At 42.2% G+C, this 21,499-nt stretch overlaps 1 protein-coding gene across 3 annotated transcripts in view; it reads left to right on the forward strand.

Annotated features, from left to right (window-relative positions):
- The window catches only part of FRMPD4 (FERM and PDZ domain containing 4), a gene marked incomplete at both ends in the record, with an annotated part of 744,491 nt that overhangs the window by 557,290 nt on the left and 165,702 nt on the right, over positions 1–21,499 (forward strand). For all 3 annotated transcript variants that reach the window (XM_079727897.1, XM_079727898.1, XM_079727899.1), the window contains one exon: positions 6,425–6,541. In XM_079727897.1, the coding sequence (XP_079584023.1) occupies positions 6,425–6,541 (117 nt within the window). The remainder of the gene's footprint in view (positions 1–6,424; positions 6,542–21,499) is intronic.

Below are 21,499 nucleotides of genomic sequence, written 5' to 3' on the forward strand. Positions count from 1 at the left end.
TACAAAAGTTATTTCCATTACTATTATGACTGCCACTTATAACACAACATACCATGTGGTGAGACTATTCTAAATGAGTCAAGCACTGCAGGGCTTTACGTATCTCATCTCTGCATAACATCGCCATGAGGTGGATGTTATTATTTCCATTTCACACGGAAAACCAAAACCCAGAAAGGCCAAGTAACTCACCCAAAGCCGTGAAGCTATTAAGTGACTGTGAATTCTGATGTAAAGATGGATTCTCTCCGATGTAAAGATGCATTCTACTTATCGTAATTAGGCTTTAAGTGGAAACATTGAGAAGGCTTTTCTTTCCCCACTAAAGTGTATTGAGCACCTACGTATGTCAAGAACCGTGCTAAGAACTGTACATTCATCACTTTGTTTATTCTTGACGACAACTCTATGAGCTAAGCAGGGGCACATTTGTCATTTGTGATGGGGCCATCCTGTGCATTGTAGGCTGTTTAATGGCATCCTCGGCCTCTACCCACTAGATGCCAGGAGTACCGCTTCCCCTGATTATGACGACCAAGAGTGTCTCCAGATGTTGCCACGTGTCTCGGGAGGGAATCATTGAGCGAGACCAATTCTATTTTACATGTGAAGAAAATAAGACCCAAAGAATTGAGAGTCCAGAGTCACAAAGCTAGTAAGTGGCAGCATTTGAATCTGTCTGACTTGGGAGTTGGGAACTGGACCTCACATTCCTCCTCCCCTACAGCATCCCTTTTTCTGATGCTGAGGTGTGTTTCTAGCGGCCTGCAGGTGGTTTCTAATAAACTGCTTCTCCTAGAGAAGATTTGCCATCAAGATTTGGCCCAGGATTTAGAGGCATGCACACAGGAAGTGACCATGGGTTGCTTCCTCGAATGGTCTCAGCATAAATAGTTCTGTACCTTTGCCTGTGCCCTTCATAGCTGCTTTCACTTCTTATGAAATATAAAGATCTTTTTTGTCCAGGACAGTTTCAATCTGTTGCAAATATAACACAAAGTTGCAAACCAGTTCAGTCAGTTGTTGGGAGTTTCTGGAGTGACTTAAATAGCCCTGCCAATGTAGGTCGCTATTTTTAAGGCTGAGCTAAGCATTTGAAAGTGGTTCACACAGCCATGATCTCAGGTTGAAGTCACAGAACATGAGAGTTGCAAGGAATCTCAAAGCCTGGCCTGAGACAAGTGGAAATTGACCCTCGGCACCATGGATCCACACACACACATGATTCCTGGTTAAAAAACAAAACAAATTTCGGATATTTTCTTCTACTTCCGCTGAACTCGTCCACCTCTTGACTTATAGCAAGGTGTTAACTGTTTGCTGCAGGCCCTTCCTACCCTGCTCTTGCCAGACTGGAAAAAAGTGATGACTGAGCCTTTCACCCTGCTGCTGTTTTGAGAATGGATGAAGCCACTTATACTTGTGTAACCACCCCAAGTCTTATATTCTCTTGAGGGTTAGGTAGAGATTTACTTAGCAAAGAATTTATAGCACATACTATAATACTATGTGCCGGGCAGCATACTGAAATCTTTACAAAATGCATTTTGTCACCCCAAGATGCGGTCCTATTACCCCCATTTTACAGAGGAGGGGCTGAACTGAGGGGTTTAGGGAGGTTGAGTAACTCCCTCGAGATTATGAAAAATAAATGCCTGAATTGAAGAGAGTCTGATTGTAACTCGGTGGTTCTCAAAGTCAAGTGGGCACCGGCGTAGCCTGGAGCCTGGTTAAACACAAATTGCTGAGTCATCCGCATCCCCAGAATTTCAGGTTTAGTAGGTCTTGGATGGTGCCCAAGAATTTGCATTTCTAACACATTCATGGGTGATGCTGCTACTGGTCCACAGACCACGCCTGGCAAACCTCCTGCTCCAGCTTGCGTGCTCTTGACTGCCACACCCTGCCTGTCCTACCTCCTGTGAGCTAAAAACAACGGTAGAATGACTGAGCAGTAGCAGCCATGTCGGGGTATAAAATCCTGATGCCTGGGCCTCATCCGCAGATATTCTGACTCGAATGGCTTGGCCTTGGTCCCAGGCATCTGTCGTTTACAAGTTCCCCCATGTGGTTCCAATGTGTGGTGAGGCTTCACAGGCTTTGCTGATTTAGGCAGCACTTAGCAAACTTTAGTGGGTATATGAATCACCTAGGGCTGTTGACTGAATGCAGATTTTACATTTCACACAGACAACCAGGAGAAACCCGTGCTGCTGGACTTCAGCCCAAACTTTGAGTAGCAAGGACTAGTATTTCCCAAACCTCATGCTTGCCAGGTAAAATATAGGATGCCTGGTTCAATTTGAATTTTCGATAAATAGCAAGTAATTATTTTTTAGTATAACTATGTCCCCAATGTTGCACGGGATGTACTTATACTAAAAATTATTTGAAATTCAATTTAAGTGTGCATTCTATATTTTGTTTTGCTTTTTGCTGAATCTAGCAACCCTACTTTAAGGTAAGAGTCATCAGGATTACTTGTTTCAACACACACACACACACACACACACACACACACACACACTCTCTCTCTCTCTCTCTCACACACACACACACACACACACACACACACACTCATGGATTCCTGGTTGTAATTCAGACCTGCTGAATCATAATTTCTAGAGCCTGGTAATCGTTAATAAAAACTGCAAGATGGGTTCTTGTCAGCTCAATTCGGGAAATACAGAAAATGCTGGATTTTGACCACTTGTAATCCTCATGCACCCCCAGACACATATTAGGAGGTTGTTGTTTGGTTTGAATCTAGTCAAGTAGCTGAGGGTACTTCTTTTCACATTTTAGACTCATTGGTAGCAGTATTCAGTCCTGCTACTAAGGTAAAGACAAATCAGAAAGATTCTAGCCTATGATATTTTAGCCTCTTTGATACTCTCAGAGAATCTGGGTGCTCATTTATTTGAGGGGCTGAAGTAGGGATTCCAGATAAAATACAGGATACCCCGTTAAATTTGAATTTATGATAAGTGATGAATTTTTTTTTCGTGTAAGTATTCCTCAATATTATATGAGATACACTGATGCTAAAAAAATTGATATTTGTGTGAAATTCACATTTAACTGGGTGTCCCGTGTTTGTAGTTGCTAAATCTGGCAAACCCTAGGCTAGAGGGGTCCTTTCAAATAATCTCCATGGGACCAACCTGCATGCCGGCAGCTGAGCAGAGCTGCAGGGTTCCTATTCACAGGACAGTCTTTAGCCTGCACAGAGGGAGTCAAGAGAACCTTTGAGGCTAATAGGTCTTTGGACAAGAAAAGTAAGACCTCATTCAAAGAGAGTTTGAAGAGGCCTCAGCCCCTGGGAAGGATGCCCAGGAACTCAGAGTGGACTCTTTCTGAAATGGGAGGAAATAATGGGCATGCATCTCACACTGGGACACAGGGTCAGTGTTACAGCCAGAAGTGAGGAGCTCTGCACAGGACTGTATTTTCATAGCAGCACCTGATCCATCCTGAAGATAATCTCTGCATCTGAGGCGGCTCTAAAGCAAAAGGCCCAGAAGACTCTGCATTTATGTGCACTGGCCCTGCCACTGTTCTCCAGGGGCCAGCTCTTTGCACTCCTGGTAGAATAAAAACTGTCTTTCCCACAGGGAGACCAGCTCGGTGCTTTGTGACCGCCTGGAGGGGTGGGATGGGGAGGGTGGGAGGGAGGGAGATGCATGAGGGAAGGGATGTGGGAACAGATGTATATGTATGACTGATTCACTTTGTTATAAAGCAGAAACTAATTAAAAAATAAATAAATAAATAAATAAAAAACAAAACCTGTCTTTCCGTAGCACTGGGGTGGGGGGCAGTTGGGAGTGGTAGGCAGTTTGGTGCAGCCACAGAGACGGGAGCCAGGAAAGGAGGTCCCCGGAGCATCTTCCCAGTGGAGAGCAACTGCCTGCTTCCAAGGTGGACTTCCACTAACCACACCACACAGACATAGGAGCCAAACCCCTCCTTAATTTTGACCTTCATCTTTGATTTGAGGATGTATGGTTAGATACTTAGAAAAGAGGTTTTTTTTGGGGGGGGGTTCCTACTGGCACTTTAATTTGCTTTTAATTTTAATTTGCTAAGTTCTGCGAACGTCATTCCGACCCATGTATTTTATGTCAACATATTAACAGGCAAACATGTAGTCATGGCTGATTCTAATTATTCAATGATTTATTTTATATCAGTTGATGTCCCTTGCCCCGAATTAACTAAGTGAGTGTTTTTTCTAGTATTAGCACTGTATTTGGTGTTTTATGACAAAAGGCTTTATTTGAAAACATCTCGCTGAACTGTTGGTTTTTTACTATTTCCTGAACATACCTTATGGGACAGAATGCAGTTTATAATAAAAGTCAGGCTCCCTCTTGCTCAGTATTATAACCCTGTATTTTACATGTAAATTATATTAGGAAGCCAGCATCTTTCTTTTAGTGATTTAGACTTCAGGGGGCAAAAAGAGAATGAAAGGAAAGAAAAGAGAAAAGAAAAAAAGAGAGTTTGTTTTTAATAAGTTCGCCCCCTCTGGAAAGATGAACATTCTGATACTGGACATAATTTAGTAATCCGGAATAAATTGTTGCATTCTCTATATAGGTTTCCTTTCACTTAAAGGAATGTTCTATGCGTCACCTCTTACTGTACCTTTGCTTTTGCTTTTGCAAAACTTTTTAACAACAGTATACACTGTGTTCATACCTCGAAGGGCTTGGTCCGAATGCATCCTCTGCTGCTGTGGAGAAATTGGCGGGCTTTCTGTAGAACCTCAGGGGGACCAAGCCATGGGCTCTCACCGCAGGCAAGCAGCTCGCTCTTCAAACACCACCAGAGGAAACTGCCACTGCTGGCTTGGGTGTAGAGAAGAGGAACCAAAACTTGGCATGTCTGTTCGTGTAATAGTCCACGGGTGGGAATTAGCCCTGTGGTGGGCCTCTAAGTTGGCGGGACCTGTGTTAAATCTGTGAACTCTTTTGCTCCCCACGCTTTCTGAAGGATGTGGGAAAACTGAAAGGAAGTTAAAGAAAGGCAACGAAGGTCATTAAAATTCTGCAAACTAGTTGCCCTCCAGAAAACTTACAGGAAATGGGGCTGGTTTCCGCTGAGGAGAAGCATCCGTTCATGGTCAGCTGTGTAAGTTGGGTGAGGGTGGAGGTCGGGGGTGAGATGCCCTGCATCCTGGGAAGTTAAAAGCCTCCCCTCCTCACAGACAGGTTGACACCCCTGATTTGGATGTTTGCTGCAGGAGGGCTGCCGGGGACAGTTGTACAAGCCGTGTGTGTTATGCCTGGTGCAGGGGGAAGGGCGCCTCTTTCCAAGGGCTCCCAGGTTCACTAATGAGATGCTGACTGTGAGGCCCTGGAAGTGTCCTTCCTCACTGCTCCCCGAACACACACATACACATTTTGGTTCCTGTCTGCAATTTGGAACCACGTAGAACATCTAACAGGCCATCCAGAGTGGGGAACTTCACCTGGAGCCAGAGGACAAATGATGAAGGATGTTGATTGATCCTAAAATGGCAGCATGTATTTCCTTCCCATGGTTGAGCTTTACAGGAGTCTGTGGTGTTCATGAGAGAACAGTGGCATTTCTGCAGGTCGCAGGCAGCAGAGGAGCAGCCAAGATGCAGCAGTGTTCCAGAAACTGGGCTTAGGGCTCTGGGTGGGAATTGTCACTGTGCAACGCTGCCCATCACAGCTGCTTGTCACGTGAGGTCACTTCCTTTTTCCTCTTGTTCTTGGAAAGGCAGGCTTCTAGAAAATTCTCCTTAACCTACCCTTTCATTCTGCTGGCGAGTCACATTTCAGGTGTGGACTAGAAACTGTAAAAGTTAATGTGTGGATTTTCATTGCAACTGAAATGGAGAGTTTGTCTAAGGTTTTATGACCAGTCACCTTGACTGGAGTATGGTTAACATGAGTGGAAATTTTGTATTTTGGTCACAGGAGTCCAGAAAACTGAGGCTTGGGGTTATTTGTTTAAGATCCATAAAAACAGGAATCTGTTTTCATTTGTGCATTTATATTGTGGTGTGATATCTGTTTATATGCCAAACCGTCCTAATGTCTGGTCCCAGGAATGCCTAGTGTCATGGAAAGTGTGCTAAACGTTTGTTCAGAATTGGCTTGTGTGTCCTCAGGAAAGTTACTTAAGCTTTGTGAGCCATTCATTGTTTCCTCATCTGTAAAACGAGATGAGTATACTTAGCTCACAGGGCAGCTGGGAACAGCTTGCGGGATACTATGAAGAAAGATACTGAGTGTGGCACCTGACACAAAAACATGCTAATCGTTCATTTTGTCAGCTGAGGACACAGCCCGTAACGGAGAAGGGCAAGTCCTGTGCCCCTTCTGGGGTTTGTCTCAGAAGAAGTGTTCTGGAGTCAGGTGTAATGATGCTTTTCTTTTCTTTTTTCCAGCCACAGGACAAAGTCTTCAGGCTGGCCACCTCCCTCGGGAACCTGGGGCTTGAACCAGGTGCCGCCCTATGGATGGGAGATGACGGCAAACCGGGATGGACGAGACTGCTTCATCAAGTAGGTTGAACACACGGCATGAACAGTTGTTTAATCTTTGGCTTTGGGGATGTCTCTGTTTTGACCCTTGGCTCAGGAGAATTAGTATACTTAAACTGAGGACTCCTAGGCACTTGGAGGCCATGCCTCAAGCAGGTGATCCCCTGGGCCTTCCATATCTTGTGACATGAGGTTGCTTTGTTCTTGGGCACGCGCCATCTTAGGCTAGCAATTCCCAGGGTATCAGGTACTCCTGGGCCAGAGCAAACATGTATGTTAGTGAATCCGAGGCCAGTTGTACTGATTGTCTGAGGCTAGTAACTAAAGTTTGATATGGAGGAGGGTTATTTGGAAAGCCTTGTAGAAATGGTTAAGGCAGGAATGTTACTGGCTCATCTGCAACTAGAGAAATCAGCTGAAAGGATTATGTGCATTACAGGTTGTACTATAAATTGGTCCCACTAACATTGGCTGAGGTTTTGGATTTTTTGTGGTACTCTTTTTTTTTTAATTGTGGTAAAATATATATTTCATAACAGTTATGTTATTTATGTTATATATATAGTGGTTCTGTTGTATTTAACATAATGGTAAATTTTACGTACCATCTTAACTGCCTTTAGGTGTACAATTCAGTGACATGAACTACATTCACAATGTTTTGTAACTCTCACCACCTGCATCTTCCAGACCTTTTTCCTCTTCTGCAACAGAAACTCTGTCTCCATTAAACAACTGTTTCCCACTCCCCCTCCCTCCAGCACCTGGTACCTCATCTAAGTGAAATCATACAGTATTTGTACTTTTTTATCTGGCTTATTTTACTTAGCATAATGTCCTCAAGGTTCATCCATGTTGTAGAACATCTATGAATTTCATTCCTTTTAAGGCTGAATAATATTTCATTGTGTGGATAGATCACTTTTTTTTATCCATTTATCTGTCAGGGGACATTTGAGTTGTTTCCACCTTTTTGCTCTTGTGAATAATGCTGCTTTGAACGTTGGTATACAAGTGTCTGTTTGCATCCCTGCTTTTAATTCTTTTGGGTATATACCTGGCAGTGGAATTGCTGGATCATACGGTACTTTGATGTTTACTTTTTTCAAGAATGACCAAAGTGTTTTTCACAGAGGCTGCAGTGCTCTGGGTTTTTGCAGTTGTATGAAAAACGTGCTTATATTGCACCTCTCAAAACAGCAAGAGTTCACTCTATTTACTTCTCCAAAGTGAAATATTCTTAATTATGAGAAGTTGGTGAAATAGATTTGAAATCAGGAAGCATGGTTGGCCTACCCTAATACAAGTGAGCAGAGGTTGGAGGCCAAGGGGGGTAAAATCTTTCAATACTACAGGCTTGATTCTTTGTTCCATCCAGGCTGACTATGGACTGATTAGCAAATATAGGACCTACGTGATGTAGGGGACCATTTTTATAAAAATAGAAATCTCTGCCAAGATTGATTTTTGAGTATTTGGTCTTTTGGACAGCCCAGCACCTCTAAGTTAGGGCTGTTGGAAAGTAGCTAGGGAAAAACTCATGTGAGTGTTGTCAGTGGTTTCCTAGTCTCTGCAGCCCAGATCTCGCCCCTTCCTAGATTTGCAGAGGGGAGAGGACCTCCCTTAAGAGTACAGTTGGTGGCTGAGGGGCTTGTTTCCTGGGTCCATCCTGGAAAGATTAAAGTTGACCTTGAATCTGATCCACTCCAGGGAGCCTGTGTGAAGTGACCCTCTGGCTCTTCAAGGCTTTCCTGAGGATGTGCTCGTAGAGAAACTATGGTGGAAATCTTGGCAGTGGGGACGGAATCTCTCAGAAAGCTCAAAGACACGAAGAAAGGCCAACCGTTTGTTTACATCCTAGATTCTGATTCGTGAATTTTACTTTATTATTGTTATTTTTTAATTAATTAACTTATTTTTGGCTACGTTGGGTCTTCGTTGCTGTGTGCAGGCTTTCTCTAGTTGCGGGGAGCAGGGGCTCCTCTCCATTGTGGTGCGTGGGCTTCTCATTGCAGTGGCTTCTCTTGTTGCAGAGCACGGGCTCTAGGCGTGCAGGCTTCAGTAGTTGTGGCATGTGGGCTCAGTAGTTGTGGCTTGCGGGCTCTAGAGAGCAGGCTCAGTAGTTGTGGGGCACGGGCTTAGTTGCTCCACGGCATGTGGGATCTTCCCGGGCCAGGGCTCGAACCCGTGTCCCTTGCATTGGCAGGCAGATTCTTAACCACTGTGCCACCGAGGAAGCCCTGATTCATTAATTTTAATAGTTTGCCTAAGTCCCTCATAATGGTGGAAAGATGATATTATTTGATATTATATTGTGCCATCTATTTTGTAACATGGTTATGAATTTATGTAATTGGCACAGTTGAGGTGGCCTAGATGCTTTAACTCAAAACAATAAAAATTTCTGCCAAAGAAACGTAGTTTTAAAAGACATGGATTATGAACTTAGGAAGGTACAGCTCAGACTTCTCTGATTAAGGTGGATTTTTCCTTGTCCCTGGTTGGATTGAGGTTCCTGTGTATTCCAAGCCATTTGATCAATAGCCAGAAACCCAAACTGTGGCCTATTGTTTAGAGATTCTGGGATCCCCAGCTAGCTCTACAGATATGCATTTCCATCAATGTCATTGACATTTTTAAAGGCCAGCCCAGGTGTCAATTTAACATTTACAGTGGCCCGATGCCAGCTGTTGCAACATGAAAGAGCAGATCAGCAACTTAATAGAGAAACCTGCACTGATTACTAAACAGCAAGTTTTAAAACCAAAGTCACTGGTGTCACTTTTTTAAATCCGTGGAGCTTTTTTACTTGAAAAGTAAATTTCCACAGTCCTGTCAGAGACACTGTTTTAAGATGTCAAGAATGGTACTTCTGGTACAAGTGCTTATTGTTTCTTTGTCACTAATGAGTTTTATAAATAATGAGAATCATTCTGATATTTTCTCTTACCTACTGAGCGATGTCCGTTACAAAGAGATACTCTAATTACCAAAGTTTCTAGGGAGCCTGGTTTGCAGTATGGAGTATATCTCTACTCATTAGTTTTAGAAGTTAAAAGAACAATTTGAAAATTAATCTGTGGTTAGTAATTAGCATGTTTGCATTTAATTTCCCACTCTTCTACATTTTCTCTTTGAAAGAGATGTCTTCTTTTTTTTATCTTGTCTTAAGATCTAAATGATCACTCACATGAGACAATTCTTTCTGATGGAGGTACAGCTACTTTTAAGTGATGGACAAAGCTATGGGAGGAACCAGGGTTCACCTATTCAAAGTTAGAGTCTCAGAGTTGATAATGAGATAATTCTATTGTTATGAATCTTTCAGAATATGACCCAGGGTAGTTCAAAGTGTGTTCAAATTTCCTATTTCATCTCCTATCCCCAGTTATTTAGAGTAGTGCTGGATAACCTGTCTTCTATTGAGTTACTAATCCATAGGGTTAAAAACATTTTAAATGCCATTATGCACATGTTCATGTACATTTGTATAATTTTGTATAGTCTGCAGACTAGTGGTTCTCAACCTTGGCCACACGTTGGAATAGCCCAAGGAGCAGTAAAATATCCTGATGCCTGGGCGTCTCAGTCTGTTGGGGCCGCTAGAATAAAATACCAGAGACTGGTGGCTTAAACACAGAAATGTATTTCTCACAGTTCTGGAGAATGTGAAGTCCAAGATCATGGTGCTAGCGTGGTCGGGTTCTTGGTGAGGGCCCTCTTCCTGGCTTGGAGAGAACTGCCTTCTTGCTTTATCCTCACATAAAGAGAGGATAGAAGAAAGAGAAATCACCTCTCTGTGTCTCTTCTTATAAAAATACTAGTCTCGTTATGAGGGCTCCACTCTCATGACCTAATTACCTCCCAAAAGGCCCCATCTGCTAATACCATCGCATTGGGGATTAGGGTTTTAACATAAGAATTTCGGGGAGCACAAACATTCGGTCCGTAGCACTGGATCTGGGATAGAGCCTAGGAATAGTTTCAGAAACTCCTCAGCTGATTCTAATGAACAGCTACGGCGGCTGCTCTGAAGCACTTTTTTTGCATTAATGCGGAATAATTACCCCATTTTCTAGATGCTAAAACTGAATCTCAGACTAATCAAAAGGCTTTCCCAAAGTTTATGCACGTGTACCAAGTCGCAAACTACTGTTCGTTCAAATACACTGGATTCTCCATTAAGAAAGGACAAGTTTTGTTGGTATTCTTAGAGAAATACAAATTACAGTGTTTTGAGGAGCCAAGAACATGGTGTAAGAAACATGACAGATGCAAAATAAAAATTTCTCAGTCCTTATTATTACCAGTTAAGAGAGCAGAAGAGGGGAAGGGAGAGAAGCAGATGGGAAGAGACAAACTACCAAGAGAAGAGTCTCGGGAAAGAGAGTGTCCTGGTGAGAAATGGCTAATAGAGGGAGCAGTGGACGGCCAGAGAAATTAAGAGAAATAGAGAAAGTGAGGTACTCTGAGATGGTTCTTATAATAATAGCATCAATAAATAATAGATGGAGGTGGGTATAGATATAGTTGTAGATATGAGTAGAGATACAGATGTAGATAAAGTTATGGAGTATGGTTACAGAGATATTGATACAGATATAGATGGCTATAAATATACAGAGCTGTAGATATAGATATCAATGGGTATAGAATATAGATAGAGATGGATAGACAGACCAGTGACCATACAACCAGCTTTGCTCAGGAGGGTCCTGGTTTATGGGTATTGTTCTCACATAATTACTGATGGCACCTCCCTTTGCTGTCAGAGTGTTGTGATTTAGATAACATAAGGTAACTATATGTCACACTACCAACGTTTAGAAAATTCTTGCAAGACGTAAGGTTGCATTTAATCTTGACAACTGTCCTGTGAGGTAGTTCAAACACATAGAGGAATCTCCTTCTTGAAGAAGAAGCTGAGGTTCACAGAGGTTGGTATCTCCATGTCCTTATGGCTCGTCAGACCCGCGTTTGCATCACACCGTCAGACTCAAAGGCCTCGGTTCTTGGGCTCTGTTATGGAGCTTAATCCATAGTAAGCTTTGATCACCACCCCTAGGATTCCCCAGCGCAATCATTGTATGCTCAGCTCAGCTCATCTCCACCTGTGTCTGCCATACGCTCCCCCCTCAGCATCCTTAGAAATGGCCTGGGCAGCCTGGTCATGCACAAAAGCACTCCTTGGTTACACCTAACGTGTGTTCCCCCCAACATTTCCTGAGCACTGCTAAATGATGAAGTTACCAAAATGAGCAAGATACAGTCTTACCTTCCAGGATCTTAGAGTGTGGTGGAAGTGATATATGAAATAATACAGTATGCTGTAGATACAGGGGAAGGCCCCGAGGAGGAAACAATGCTATCCTTTGGGAGTGGGCATGAGGATGCAGGCCGTTGCCATGGGCCTCACACTACAGAGCAGCCAACCATTATTCTCAACCAAGCGATGTCTCTTTTAAGCTCTTTATAGACACATAGTATGTTTCATAGTCAGAGAATAGGGAACGCTGTGAGTTCCTTATTTTCCATTTTTGACTTCAATGGAGTAATACATGCTTATTTAACTGTGGAGGTGGGTAGAGTTAATGCAAAAATAATGTGCTTCGTAAATCTGGAAATTCGGTTTTTGTAGATTGAAGGAAAATTTAAACGTGAGCAAAATAAATATCAAAACACTAGCTGGCAAAATACATGATTAAGATGAGCCACGTTGGAGTCTGGGGAAAGGGATGGGGGTGGATAGTGGGAGAGGAGGCTGGAAGGTCATTTCCAAACCACATGTCCTCGTTTTTCAAGTTCTAAAATTAAGAGGCTTTTTTGTTTTTTTTCTTTTTTGGCCCGCTGGTTTTCTGGCTACTTTCACCCTGTAAGTCCACAAATGTAGTCCTGCGTGCGTATTGGACAAGACACACTGTTCTATTATTCTACCAGCAGTTCCCATGGGGGGCAATTAAACCAAGTCACTATCTTCATAATGCAGAAGAATTCAGTTCTGAAACCTGAATATTGTGGATTAGTAATGAGATGTGGAAACTTCCACTTTGTTTTCCAGTATGGCCTTGGCCCAACTTGGGAGACGTTTAGCCATTGCTATCTGCCAGTCAATTCAGTGGTCAATGTGAAATGTGTTTTTGGCTCATCTATCTCCAGAAAAGAATAATCTGAAGAAATACAAGCACTGTATGTGCCTTTTTATTAACCAGAAGACAGTCAAGTCAACGTGACAGGATTCTGTCATCATGAAAATTACAAATGACAAAACCGTATGTCATCCTAAAGTGTGAGCCTCTAAGTATTCCCTCCAGGCTTTATCTAGTCCAATTGAGATGTCCCAAAGAGGAAAGAAGCAGTTGATCATTTTTAAATATTGTTTGGTAGTTCTAGGGCTAGTCTTTGCTACTTTTTTCTTGATTTTTACCCCAGGATTTCATAAGAGAGTCTTACTGTTATTCTGTGGATGACTCCAGTAATCAGTTATTCTGTGATGAGTGCCCTTGAACTTTTCCTTCTTTAAAAATTAAAAAAAAAAAAAAAGTCAAGAAGAGTTAAGTTGTAAAGTTGGATGTGGATATTGTGGTTGTACCACCCAACCCCTGGGTTAATTTCATATTTGAAGCAGATGTCAGTTTCCTGCTTTATCAAGCTTACATTTTTAACTCACATTCAACAAAGGACAAACAAATCTGAGAGATTACTCAAATTGTTACCCTTTGTTTCTGGTAATAAAATGCAGAGCGTTGTAGAAATCAACAGTTGTGACAATAAAGGCAATAGGAGAGATCTATTTGAGGTGGGTTGCTTTGTTATTTTGTGTGGTTTTAAATATCCAAAGAGTTAAGAACTAGCATTATATTAGAGAAGAGGCAGTCTGCCTCATTTTTTGTGTTTTTGATGAAGAATTCTTAGATAAAATGTTTTGCTTCCAAGTGCACACAGTGAATTCTGCATAAAATGCAAATAATTGCCTCATTGCAAGAGCAAATGCCATTTAGGTAAATGAGTTCCTTAGGATCCCAAGCATCCAGTCAAGGGAGGGAGGTATATTATAATTTTGGAATTGGAGGAACAAAGTAAATGTGATAGTATCATTACATGAAATGAAAGGTAATTATGTCATGTCAATGCAAAAGCTTCCCAGGCTGAACATTAGGGGCTGTTTATTCCCTTCACTGAAGCAGATTTGTTTTCTTTCAAATCTGACAAAGCACCTCTCCGCTGAGTTAATAATCACTGCTCCCAGCTGGAAGGTAAGTTTGCAGAGCTGATGGAAGGGCTTTTAACAGGAAAGCTCTGAAATGACACCATCCTTCCACATCTAACTTAGCATATGGCACACAGAACTGTGCTCAGCAGACTTCTCCCTTATTGGTGGTGGTTTCATTTTCCCTGCACATTTGTTTTTGAAACTTTGCTGGTGGACTTAATCTGGCCATCATTCTAGGACACGTCCCTAATACGCTTGGCGTATTTGTCCAGCAGGCCGAGGTATCTGAAGGGATTGTAATTATCTGAAGTTCCTTGGGCCACTTGATTCCGGCAGATTTGGGACGTGCACATTCGGGCGGAGCTATAGACAGCAGGTTGGCTGCTGGACCGGGTGGGTTCTGTCTTCTCCTGAGCTTTTATGTAGCCCCTGGGGATGTACATGAGGTGGGTCACAGAGTCCATTTGGAATCACAGGAACAGCCAGCCTGTGAAAATGAGGAGCACCTGGATGACCAGGTTTCCATCACAGCCTGTAATTAAAATACTAGCTTGGGGCTGCCTACCACCCCTTGGTTCCTTTGAGTGGCCTTTGCATGTCTTCTTTCTGGGTTGAGCCAGCCCTTGCAGAGAGCAATTTTGATATGATCACCTAAGGCTGGGGCACAGGCAGGAAATTCTGGCCTGTCCCAAATGCCAAGTGGGGCCTGTGGGTATTACTGCCAAGTAAATTGGCTGAACTGAAGAGGACAAGGAATCACCTTTGTGGCAGGTGTCTTTTCATTACTGTCTGCACTGCTACCTAAGAGGAATAGCAGAAGGCTGGTGACAGAGTGCCTTACTGTGGTCCACCAGAGGGTAGGAGACAGCAGTTCCCTCCCAAGCCCTGTCCTCTATTTCCTTGCAAAGCTTGAGTAAAACCTTGCTGTCAATAGCCACTTTCTAGGGAAGAGTCTCTTCAATTGCAAGGATGAGGGATGGTGGTACTTTTTGTGTCAGTGGACGCTCCGATGAGCATGAGCGTGAGTCAAGAGTAGCCGTGTCCCATAGCTGTGTCACAGGGTGCGCCACTCAGTCGTTGCCGGAACACAGGTTTGGGGATAGCAGTTCCAGTGTGGAAGGCCGGGAGAGACTCTCAAATCTGTTGGATATTAAAGGATACGGCTAAATATGCAGGGCCAGCTACTGAATTTTTGGTACCCATATGGCCAAATATGCAGGGCCAGCTACTGAATTTTTGGTACCCATTCCAGAATGAAAATGCAGGGCCCTTGTTCAAAAAGCAGGATAGGGCTTCCCTGGTGGCGCAGTGGTTGGGAGTCCGCCTGCCGATGCAGGGGACACGGGTTCGTGCCCCGGTCTGGGAAGATCCCACATGCCGCGGAGCGGCTGGGCCCGTGAGCCATGGCCACTGAGCCTGTGCTCCGGAGCCTGTGCTCCGCAGGGGGAGAGGCCACAACAGTGAGAGGCCCGTCTACCGCAAAAAAAAAAAAAAAAAAAAAAAAGCAGGATAAAAGTGCTCATAAAGGTACTAAAATGTAAAGATTTTCCCTTTCTTCTTGTCTCTCTGTCAACATAGTCTTTAATATGCTATTGAATGCCATCCTAAGTAATGAAAAACTAAATTTTTCAATTATTAGCATGAATGTTACCAATCATTTATATATTGTGCAATGTGGGTTTTAGATGCAAATATAAGAGCATGTAACTCATATGAGGAATTGCCGAAATTACACAATTGTGTTTCATAGGTTACACATGTATATGTATTTCATTCTGAACAGAAAAGTAGAAATGTTGCACAAAACTAACTCAGTAGGTTTTGGTTTTGTTTTACTTCTTTTAAAAAAAAAATAAATTTATTCATTTATTTATTTTGGCCGCGTTGGGTCTTCGTTGCTGCGCGCAGGCTTCCTCTAGTTGCGACAAGCGGGGGCTACTCTTCATTGTGGTGCTCTGTTGTAGAGCACGGGCTCTGGGCACTCAGGCTTCAGTAGTTGTGGCATATGGGCTCAGTAGTTGTGGCTCATGGGCTCTAGAGCACAGGCTCAGTAGTTGTGGCGCACGGGCTTAGCTGCTCCGTGGCATGCGGGATCTTCCCGGACCAGGGCTCGAACCCGTGTCCCCTGCATTGGCAGGTGGATTCTTAACCACAGCGCCAGCAGGAAAGTCCTGTTTTACTTCTTGATATGAGCACACTCTACCAAATCTCCCTACCTTTGGCTTGCTGATGGATGAGGATAACTGAAAGGAAAGGGAATTACGCATGCCTCTATCTTCCCCTTGCCTTCTGTGTCATCACTTTGAGTGTCAGTGGATGGCCAGTACCGGGCGGTAACACTACTAAGAGAGTATATGGCAGGGTTCCTTGATCATTCATGTTTCTAAGAGGGCTACATCTGTTAAGAACTAATTAGCCTCCGGCCTTCACCTCCCAACCTCACCTCTTGAGGTTTTTAAAAAAACATTTCTCATGCGGCTTTCTCAGTAAAGGCCTAGCAAAGAGGAAAGTTTGCCTCTAGCTATTGGCTCCCCCGAAAGCAATCTCCATGCCCTGTCAAGGATGGCTTTTGTCACCCTAAGATATACACTTCCCCCCCTCCCCTACCCCCAGCCCTTACTTCTCTAGGCCAGGTCAGCAAACCTTTTCTATAAAAGGCCGAACAGCAAATTATTTTAGGCTTTGGAGGCCGTGTGGTTTCTCTTGCAAATCAACACAATGCAGCTCTGCCACTGTAGTGAGAAGGAAGCCACAGGAAACGTGTAAACAAATGGACGTTGTTGTGTTCCAATAAAGCTTTATTTACAAAAATTGCTCGAGGGCTGGATTTGGCTCGTGGGCTGTAATAATTTGCCAAACCTTTCTCTAGAGCATCATGCGTTTGACCCCATTCTCATGTTTTAAATTCAATAATTAATAAATTTTCAAAACCCTCCCGTGGAATGGGGAGCTGCCACTTATTTCATATATGAAAGAAACTAGAAAAGAAACCTTTTCTGAGGTTGCACTCTGAGTCATGCAGGGAGTTAAAAAAGGACTCCAGAGCCCCATTTTTTCCCTAGTTTTTGCCAGAAAGCTCTATGATGTACCTATTGTCAGTAACAGTTCTTGTACAGCTCTGACATTCATGACCTACCTCTAAAAGGTATTCTAGGAATAGCATTGTTAAAATCCATGAGAAAAGTAGAACTTTTATTATGTGAGTATCACGATTCCCCACCCCCCACCTTCAGCCAACACCTTCGTGGGAGGAGGATAGAGGGACAGGAAATGACAGCATTATGAAGCCCAGTCACAATGGAATGCTGAATGCAAGTACAAATAATTATTAGGGAGGTGAAAATTACATAGCAACTTGCTCATACTAATGGTCTATGGAGAAACAGCCCCATTGTACTTTCAAAACGTTAATTATCCATAATGTTTTAAAGAAATTCTACTCATTATCTTTTTGGAATTTTATAAAGCTCCCATATAAAGGTCCCCAATTTATTTTTGTTCTGTTCTAGGCAGTTCTCTTGGCTTCCATGACACCATCCCCCTTCCTTTGTTCCAAACTCACTGAAGATTCCTCCTCATGTCTCCTCAGCTGGTTCTTTTTTAGCTCAACATTCAAACTTCAATTTCTCACATATTCAAGCCTATATTTCTACGTAGAACCCACAAAAAATAAAAAGGGATTCATGAACTTAAATATGTTGATACCATTTGGTTTGAATCCAAAAATTGCTGGAGACGCATGACTGTTCCACTACAGGAGATAAGAGAGGTCAACAGGGGTTGCTTTGCACTGCCCAGAGTATTGTCTGGGCAATAGCAGGTGGTCAATAAATGTTTGTTCAATAAATATTTAGATGTGTGTATGTATGAGTAGGTGGATGGATGCATTATTGGATGGATGAATAGACCTTTTCTTAAAGCACTATATATTCAGTACATTGTTAGGAAAGATGCTGATATACAAGTCAGTGAGTGAAAATTATTTCTCTTTAACGTATTGATATAGAAATTTCACTACCAAAATTTGGTCTTATTATAAAGTTCATCAAGGCCTTGTCAATGATTCATATCTTAGTGAGGCTGTTTATAAGAGCTCCAAAATTCAGGATATAATGAAGGTACCTTTCTGGGGTAGTTTGATTGCAGTGTTTCCCAGCAACAGGTGGCACAGAATCATAAAGCACAGAAATTAAAGAGTAACACCACTTGGGCTAGGATTCTAGCTCTTAGTACTAGCTGTGTGATGCTGGGTAATCATTTGGACACTGTGGACCTCACTTTTCTCATTATAAAATGATCTATACTAGAAAACTGTGTCAGCTGGGAATCTTGTGAGTTACAAGAAACAGAAAATTCTTAACCAATTTATCTTAAACAATAAAAAGAATATCTTTTGGGTTTATGTACCTAAAAAATAGTGGAAAAACTGTCATAGCCTAAGGAGACATGACGACATTATAATCAATGTGACAAATAGAAAGGATTATAGAATTGGATAACCCAGAAGTAGATAAATTCCTAAAAACATACAAAGTTACCAAGACTGAATCATGAAGAAATAGGAAAATCTAAACAGAGCAATAACTAGTAAGGAGATTGAATCAGTAATCAGAAACCTCCCCAAAGTGAAAAGCCCAGGACTAAATGGCTTTACTGGAGAGTGCTACCAAACATATAAAGAATTAATCCTCCTCAAAGTCTTCCAAAAAATTAAAGAGGAGGTAACAATTCCCAGCTCATTCTATAGAGAATTCCTGCAACTCAACAACAAAAAAAATCAAATAACTAAATTTTTTAAATGCGCAAAGGACTTGAGTACACATTTCTCCAAAGATGATATACAAATGGCCAACAAGCATATTAAAAGATGTTCAACATTACTAATCATCAAGGAAATGCAAATCAAAACCACTATGAGATAATTAGGATACCTACTCTCAAAAAATGGTGGCCTCATAGACTGTGGAGAAAAGGGAACCTTTATGCATTTCTGGCAGTATTGTAAAATGATACAACCACTGTGGAGAACAGCATGATGGTTCCTCCAAAAGCTAAACATAAAACTACCATATGATCCACCAATCCCATGTCTGGATACATATCCAAAAGAATTGAAAGTAGCATCTCAAAGAGCTACTTGCCCACCCATGTTCATAGCAGCAGTATTCACAATAGCCAAGAGATGGAAACAACCCAAAAGTGCATTGACAGGTAGATGGATAAACAAAATATGGTAAATAAATACAATGGAGTACTAGGCAGCCTTAAAAAGGATGGTAGTCCTGTGACCTGCTACAACATGGATGAACCTTGAGAAAATTACTCTATGTGAAGTGAGCCAGTCACAAAAGGATAGATACTGCTTGATTCTATCTATATGAGGTATGCAGAGTAGTCAAATTCATAGATATAGGAAGTAGAATGGTGGTTACCAAGGTCTTGGGGGAGGGGACAAAGGAGAGTTGTTTTTTAATGAGTATAAAGTTCTAGTTTTGCAGGGTTAAAAGGTCCTCGAGATTTGTTTCACAACAATGTAAGCATACAAAACACTAGTGAACTGTAGACTTTAAAATGGTTAAGATGGTTAATTATATGTTTTTTTTTACCACCATTTTATAAATACAGAAAATGCCAGGGCCAGCTTCAAAAGAGGTTTAAAGAGCATCTCAGAGTCATCAGAGCTCTGCTCCATCTCTCTGGGCTCCCTCTGTTCTGCCTTCCTCCTCAAGTTGCATTCTTCATGGCTGCAGCCCTTCCCATCCTCACACTCACCATCCAGAAGAGAGATAAGCTGTGTCCCAGCATTCTCAGATTCAGCCTCTGGGTTCTCACCGAATAGACTGGAGGCCACACAGCCACACCTGAACCAATCATAATGGCCAGGGGTCATGGGAGGTGCTGATTGGCTTACACCAAACAGAGCCTACCCCCAAAGTGTGAGTTGAATCATTTTCATTCCTACCTGGACCACTTGGGAGAGAGATGGTTTCCCAACAGGACTAGGGGTCAGCAAAGTTTTTTTGTAAAGGGGCCATATAGGAAATAGTTTAGGCTTGATGGGTCATATGGTTTCCATTGCAACAATTAAACTCTGGCATCATGGCATAAAGCAGCCATAGACTTTATTTTTTATTTTGTGTGTGTGTGTGTATGTGTATTTATTAGTTTGTTGTCCCGGTCCCCAGTTGGGTGGCAAACTTCATGACAGTAAGGAAAGCATCTGTCTTGTTCCCTGATGTATTCCCAGCATCTAGCCCAGGACCCAAATGGAGTAGGTACTCAGTTGACACATGTGGAATGAGTGAATAAAGGAGGTTTATTCATCCACTCTGCGAGGTTGATGCCATTAGCTCAGAGTAGTTTAGTGACTTACGAAGCAGCCATAGACTTTAAATGAATGAGCATGGCTGTGTTCCAATAAAACTTTGTAGACACTGAAACTTGAATTTCATGTAATTTTCACGTATCACGAAATATTATACTTATGTTGATTTTTTTTTGATGTGGACCGTTTTTAAAGTCTTTATTGAATTTGTTACAATATTGCTTCTGTTTTATGTTTTGGTTTTTTGGCCCCAAGGCATGTGGGATCTTAGCTCCCCGACCAGGGGTTGAACCCGCCCGCACCCACTGCATTGGAAGGCGAGGTCTTAACCACTGGACCACCAGGAAAGTCCCTGTTGGTTTTTTTAAATCATTTAAAAACATAAAATCATCTTAGCTCACAGAGGCTGGTAGGATTTGGCCCGCAGGCTATAGTTTGCAGATCTGGTTCAAAATAATCTCTCTTAGCTCAGTGATGATTTTTCTTCATAATTTTACCTGGGTCACCTTCACTCCTCTTTTCTGTAATACCTATAATGAGATGACCCTCGGCTCAAAATCCTCAACCTGTCTTGCAAAAAGGCATTTGGAAAGCCATGCAGTCTCTTTTTCTTTTTCCGTGGGTCCTAGTGGTCATAATACCTTGCTTGCCATAGAATACTTGGGACATACAGGACAGTATACTGTTAAATATTCAAGATAATTACTCTTTCCCTCCACATTATTAGAAATTAAAGATGCCTTCACATCTGCAGTACAATTTGTAGAGGGGTTAACACTCCGTCATGTTGCTGAACAATTATTTTCCTATTTTTATTCACCTTTAGCTCTGCCTCTGTTTTTCTAGGTTAAATATTTATTAGACTAGAACTGTCTCCAGGATGTTATAGTTCTTAAAGGCTTTATTTTCCAGTCATTGGTCAGAGTGCTATTATGTAAATGATTGAAGTAAGTATTAAAAATTGGGGTTTGAAGATCTCCAGGGTCAGAGGGTGACCCTGGGGAATAAAGGAGCAAAGGGAGGCTAAAGTCAAGGAAGCTTTTAAATTCCTCCAAGGAGAGGGTTTGACTGGATCTCTGGAGGAAGATGAAAAGAAAACAGGCTTGGGAGAAAGTAAAATGCATGGGAATAGCACGTGGCTGTAGGAAGGCAGTGATCTGTTTTATAACTAAAATGGGCAACAATGGAATGATTTGTTCCAATGTATTTTGGCAGCCTTTGAATTATAGTCCAAATACTTTTAGCGCATATAATAACTTTTAAAATGTGTTCATTGTTTGCTTGTGATCTGCCTACTTCTAAAAAAAACGTCTGAGCCTCATATAGCCTGTGCAGCTCTTGTGTGAATTACAAATGGTACCCACTTTGGGCTGTTGTGTCCCAGCCAGTGACATCTTTGTGCTGGGTTTCAAGGGTCTCAGAGCTCCGTGAGGCAGCTAAGTTT

The sequence above is a fragment of the Hyperoodon ampullatus genome (assembly GCF_949752795.1).
Source record: "Hyperoodon ampullatus genome assembly, chromosome: X".
Taxonomy (NCBI): Eukaryota; Metazoa; Chordata; class Mammalia; order Artiodactyla; family Ziphiidae; genus Hyperoodon; species Hyperoodon ampullatus.